The sequence below is a fragment of the Sinocyclocheilus rhinocerous genome, unplaced genomic scaffold (genome assembly GCF_001515625.1).
Source record: "Sinocyclocheilus rhinocerous isolate Xijiao unplaced genomic scaffold, SAMN03320098_v1.1 scaffold1325, whole genome shotgun sequence".
In the NCBI taxonomy this organism is placed as follows: Eukaryota; Metazoa; Chordata; class Actinopteri; order Cypriniformes; family Cyprinidae; genus Sinocyclocheilus; species Sinocyclocheilus rhinocerous.
In genome coordinates, this window is record NW_015659004.1 from 889975 (window position 1) to 895974 (window position 6000).

At 34.6% G+C, this 6000-nt stretch overlaps 1 protein-coding gene across 1 annotated transcript in view; it reads left to right on the forward strand.

Moving 5' to 3' along the window:
* LOC107723158 (dystrophin-like) overlaps positions 1–6000 on the forward strand; it is a 106035-nt gene extending 100035 nt beyond the window's left edge. Inside the window, exons 74-76 of the mRNA XM_016531684.1 lie at positions 260–380; positions 3588–3680; positions 5055–6000. Coding sequence (XP_016387170.1) covers positions 260–380; positions 3588–3680; positions 5055–5152 — 312 coding nt within the window. The 3' untranslated portion in view covers positions 5153–6000. The remainder of the gene's footprint in view (positions 1–259; positions 381–3587; positions 3681–5054) is intronic.

Genomic DNA, 6000 nt, shown 5'->3' on the forward strand with positions numbered 1-6000 from the left:
TCTAAGAGCCCTTGCTCTTGTTTTATACTGCAATTGTTAATGTTTTGAGAAAGTCCTTGGGGAAAAATTCAGTAACTCGTCAATAAATGTTTGGAGAGGGTTTAAAAACTAGGCAGTAAAAGAATGTGAAGTCTTAGATTGAAAATATATAACTGAATGTTTGCAAATGAATCTGGAGATACAGAAGTACAACCCAGTGCTGATGTTTGCGTCCAGTCCCCTGCCTAATCTATATGGTTCCTTTCTACCTATATCCTAGCCACAGACTGAGTCCAAGGTGAATGGCACTGCCCTGTCCTCCCCCTCCACTGCCTCTCCGAGATCTGACACCAGCCTGGCCTCACTGCGTGTGGCCGCAAGCCAAACCACAGAGACGATGGGTAAATGTCCCTAACAACTTCAGTTTAACCAGTTTAAACCTAACTCATTAAACAGATTGAACTTGTTTTGAAATTTTAAGCAGGCTAAAGAATAATAATCGATGGCATATCAGCATATTGCGTATTGATCCTTAGCAAGATAGTGAAATGTATGGAAGCCTGTTTTAGCCACAGAATAAAAATAAAAAAGTAATTGCGATTTTTTTTTTTATCTCACAATTCTGAATTTTCTTGCAATTCTGAGTTTATATCTCGCAAAATTGCCGTTAACTCAATTGTGAGTTTGTAACTTGCAGTTACATGACAAAAAAAGCAGATTTGCAAGTAGGGCTGGGTATCGAGTTCGATACTTTTTAGGCACTGACCGAAATGCCTCGATACCATCGAGTATCGAAAAACGTCTCGTCGTTCGGTACCAAATTTTGATACCAAAGGGGTTAATCTCATCAGCGTCAGTGAGCAAATAAGCCTGCAGCACTAGACGGTGTGTTCGACTAGAAGAGGTGCGGCACAGATCGATCAGTGTTTGACATCCGCGAGAGCGATTCGAAAGCGCACGGAGCAGTCTGCTCTCTTTAGCTCTCGTGGTACTGTAATACACCGATCGGTCTGCACAGTCAGTCCGCGTCAAGTCGAACACACCTACTAGTTTACACCGGTTACACTGTGTTACAATGCTAGTTTACACGGTTACAATGCGTCCCAGCCCCCTTAGATGTAAGGCTACATTTACACTGGTGCGTTTATGTTTTAAAATGAAAATGATCCTCGTCATACTGGCGTTTCCACTGCGTTTCAATATATATCGAAAATTTTTGAACGATACCCAGTCCTATTTGCAAAGACGTAAACTCAGAATTCTGAGAAACAAGTCAGAACTATGACATAAACAGAATTGCGTATTGTGAGATGTAAACCTGGAATCGCAAGAGAAAAAAGTCAGAATTTTATATCTCACAATTATGACTACTTTTTTTCCTCAGAAAAGTCCAGATTGTGAGACAAAAAGCTGCAATTACCTTTTTATTAATTTTTTGTTTTTTTTATTCTGTGACAGAAACAAGCTTCCATAGAAATATATATGTAGACAGTTAAATATTATATTAAATAAATATTTTTTTTATTATTAATTCAAATAATAGGCAGCACATTGTCTTCCATTTTGGTGTATCTAGAATTTTTCTGTGTACAAGTAAAAGCTAGTCATTAATGCAATCTCTTCTATCTGCCCACGGTTAAAAATTTATTAATTCATTTCTTAATTTTTACTAGTTAACTGACATGCATAGTAATTATTATGTTTAATAGCTGTACTTGTGAAGCTTTCATTGTATGACTTGGCTTGAAGCCCAGGCTGGTTTCAGCAAAAGATTTTCAGAATGGATAAAAAGAGGCTATGTTCTTATCTGTGCCAAACAAAAAGGAACACAGGGAGCTTTTATTCACGTATGGATACAAAAGAAGTGTTTTTGTCTTTAACTGCTAGCCAACATCTTATTTGTTGCCTTCATTTTGAAGAAAACATGGTCCAACAAAATTGGGTGTACTTCAGTATTTGAAGAACAAACACCAATCAGTGCAGTTTGACATTTACGATTCAGGTCATCTAGAATGCCTTCCTATAGTGTACTTACTGCTTTTATTGATTTATGCTTTTATTTCACCCCAGAGGCATGTATATATTTATGGAACTGGTATTTATAGTTTTACATGCCATTAGTGCTATTTTCCAGTTTTTCAGTGTTCTGCAGTGTGATACATCTAATACTATTTCACACAACATTTTCTAATCCTTGTTTGATTAGTATACATGCCATTTTAATGATTATATGATAATGCTATATGGGTTATTTCTGCTCAAAAATTTATTCATCACACCATGAGCATTTTAAACAAACTGCAAGCAAAAGGTGCAAAAAATGTGGGAAAAAAGCCAATTTCAGCACCTTAAAAATTTCTTCTTTTTTTTTACATCATTTTTTCAAATCCTTTCTAATGTTATGTCAATGGCCCAGTAGCTTAATTTGTTTCTTCTTACACATTATAACCTCTTACATTTTAATGATTATATGATAATGCTATATGGGTTATTTCTGCTCAAAAATTTATTCATCACACCACGAGCATTTTAAACAAACTGCAAGCAAAAGGTGCAAAAAATGGGGGAAAAAAGCCAATTTCAGCACCTTAAAAATGTCTTCTTTTTTTTTACATCATTTTTTCAAATCCTTTCTAATGTTATGTCAATGGCCCAGTAGCTTAATTTGTTTCTTCTTACACATTATAACCTCTTAGTTATTGTTTTATCTGTGTAACTGTTAATTATTTTGTACAGTTATTGTGTTTGCGTAACTAAAACCAGAGCGTCGATTTATTTTTAGAATCATTCTTGCTGTGACAACTATGATTCTGATACACATTTAAAAATGTTATGTTTTGTTTTATAATGGGTTCCTTTGATTTATTGCATGAGCCTAACATAACACTTTGTCAACTTTTTTTTGTAGTTGTTTTCTTGTGACACACTAGTCTCAAAGAATTAGCTGTTGTAATTTGTAATTTTTATCAAAATTACCTCAGTTGGACCCATGAAATTGTGAAATGTATATGATTATGTGACAATGCATCTTACTTTTATATTTACATAATTTTCTTGACAAAAAGACAAAAACTCAAGATAACCTTTGTCAAGATCACAAAACAAGATGGTTTACAAGTATGTATTTTTCCTTTCTTTTGGATATTTTACTTTGGCCAGTTCTGCTTGAATGTAAAATCGACGTATTGAGCTAAACTTGACTGCTTCAGTTCTTTTTTTTCTTCTCATTTCACATGCATTTGGCATGTGTGTTATGATGTTGAATGAGATCTTTCATTTGTAACATTGACTATTTGAACTCTGTGTACTTCCATTTGAAGCACACTGGTTGTTTCTGGATTTCAGTTGTTAGAATGATGATAGAAGTTGTAGATAAATGAATGAAGTTTTGAATGGAAACATTTTTACTAGTGCTCTCAGACTATTGGACCGTATAATACTGTATATGAGAGTCCTCAACATCACCTTCAGTATTATCCTCTGAGTCAATAATACAGGCAGCAAACACCATCTCTGTTTAAATATGAAATGTCTCGGGCGGCAGGACAACATCCAGGGTTTTTAAGGTCAGTTCTCAGTTTTAATTGGTTCACTGCTGTGTGTTTCAGATGATGATGAGCTGTCCAGTCCCTCCCAGGATGCAAGCACTGGCTTAGAGGACGTCATCGAGCAGCTCAACGATTCCTTCCCTCACAGCCAAGGTGAGAGTCCAGCTACACTGTCTGCTACAAACACTTCCGTTAATCCAACAAACTGATGCAGAGAGTCTCAAATTGGCCAAAAAGTATGTACTTTTTTTTTTGTTTTTTTTTTTGCATTCTCATTTGCTCCAATACTTGATAAAAAAAATTAAAAAAAAAACTTTGTTAATGCCTGGAAACTGGTCATCACAGTCTATGATTGCATTGCATGTATTGCAGTAGTTTAAGGTGCCAGTAATTGCAAATTGACAGTTATTTTAAGATATAGTACTATTTTGGATTCCTTTTTAAGCAATATGGAGAAAAATATTATTTTGCGATGAACGCCACCTGTAAATTTCTCTGACCCACTGCTTTTCTACTCTTTGCATGATTAAATTGCTATGTGACACTTTATGTTTCTACGTCCTGCTATAAACGGATGACGGGAGACTATTTTAGTATAATAACATATTTTTAAAAATTACTTTTAAATGACAGAATGAGTCTTCAACTGTAAAGAAATTATTAACATTGATGTACATTCTTCTTAAGCTGTTTCTCTTTTTAACAGCGACTCTTAACAGGATATGTATTGTGAGAAGCACAGAATTGCAAATGCATAACAATCCAAAAAAACGTATGTTTATGTAATTAAAGCATTAAACACCATCTTGTTGCATCCATTGTGCTTGCAGTACAAATCCTGTTTAGATTCAGTCTATAACTGCCTATCCCTATTCCAACTTTACTGATTTTTCTTATTTCCTGTTTTCCTCTGTGTCTAAGGAGGTGGACGGCTAAACCCATGAGAGGTTAGTATCGTTACTAACCCTTTACTCTTTTCACTCTTTTCCAGCCTTACTTATCCACTTTACACTATGGTTTGAAGACGTTTCTTAAGTTCACCAAAGCTGCTTTTATTTAGTCAAAAATACAGTATAAAAAAGTAAAAAGATTATTACTGTTTAAAGTAACTCTCTTTTACTATTTGAATATATTTTAAATAAACACATTAATTCCTGTGATGGCAAAGCTAAATTTTCAGTCTTCAGTGTCACATGATCCTTCAGAAAGCTTTCTGCATTTGCTGCTCAAGAAACATTTAGATAAACAGTTGTGCTGATTTTTGTGAAACAACTGTGATGCATTTTTGATGAATATATCCAGGTTTTTTGATTAATAAAAAGCATTTATTTCTTTTGTAGCATTATAAATGGTCTGCTGTTACTTTGAATCAATTTCATTTTAAAAAATGGACTCACAAGGACTTGCAGACACAAACGCACTCTGTTGCTTTATAGAGATGTATGTGTAGCAGCGCTGCTTCGTGCATATAGTGTTAGATTGCGTTTTCAGACACTGACGTCAGATTTTGTTTTTCGTCTCCCGCAGGTCCTAATGTGGGAAGTCTTTTCCACATGGTTGATAACATTGGACATGCCATGGAGTCGTTGGTTAATGTAATAACTGAGGAGCGGGATTTAGACTGAAGATGTCTTCTCCTAGTTGCATGCTTTTTGTAGTGTCAACAACTGGACAGGATATGTTTACAATGGGAATATAAATAAAAATCTATTTTTCTGAAGGATCGCGGTTCCACATTGTAGATTTGATCTTTAGTAGTTTCTTACAGCCAGTCTAGAATTGTTTATTAATTAAAAAAAGGTTTTTAAACTTCTATGCAATTGTACAAAAATAGAACGACAGGTGTGTGATAACATGCAACATTACGTGCCATGTCTTTGTACGGAGTGGAGCGCATTTTAAAAAAGTGTTTTGTCTAAATGGGTGACTGAGTATACGCAAGGGTGCTTTATCAACTAATTTTGTTTGTAACAAAATAACAAATGCATATTAAAAGGCAAGCCCGTTATACTTGTGCGTGTGCGAAAGAGTGTGTGTTTGAAACATGTCTGTATGTTTTTCTGTACAATATGTAACCCGTCCCGTTCAACTACTGCAGACATCATGCAAAGAAAAGACATTTGTCATGATTTATTATTATTATTATTATTATTAAAGGCATACTGATTAAGGTTAAATACTGTCTACCTCACAGATATTCACTTTCTTCATGCTCTGTCCGTGCTTATTAATGGAGCAATAAGAAGCATGATCATAGTATTTGTATATTATTGACAACTCTCATGTTAGAGAGTTTTTTTTTTTTTTTTAAAGCTTGTTTCCACCACGGAATAAAAAAATTACTTTTTGTCTGAATTCTGACTTCTTTTTTTTCTCAGAATTGTGACAAAATCACAATTGCAATTGAGTTGTGAGATTAAAGGCACAATATGTAATTTTCACCGCTAGGGGGCGCATATTCAAAATAAACAAA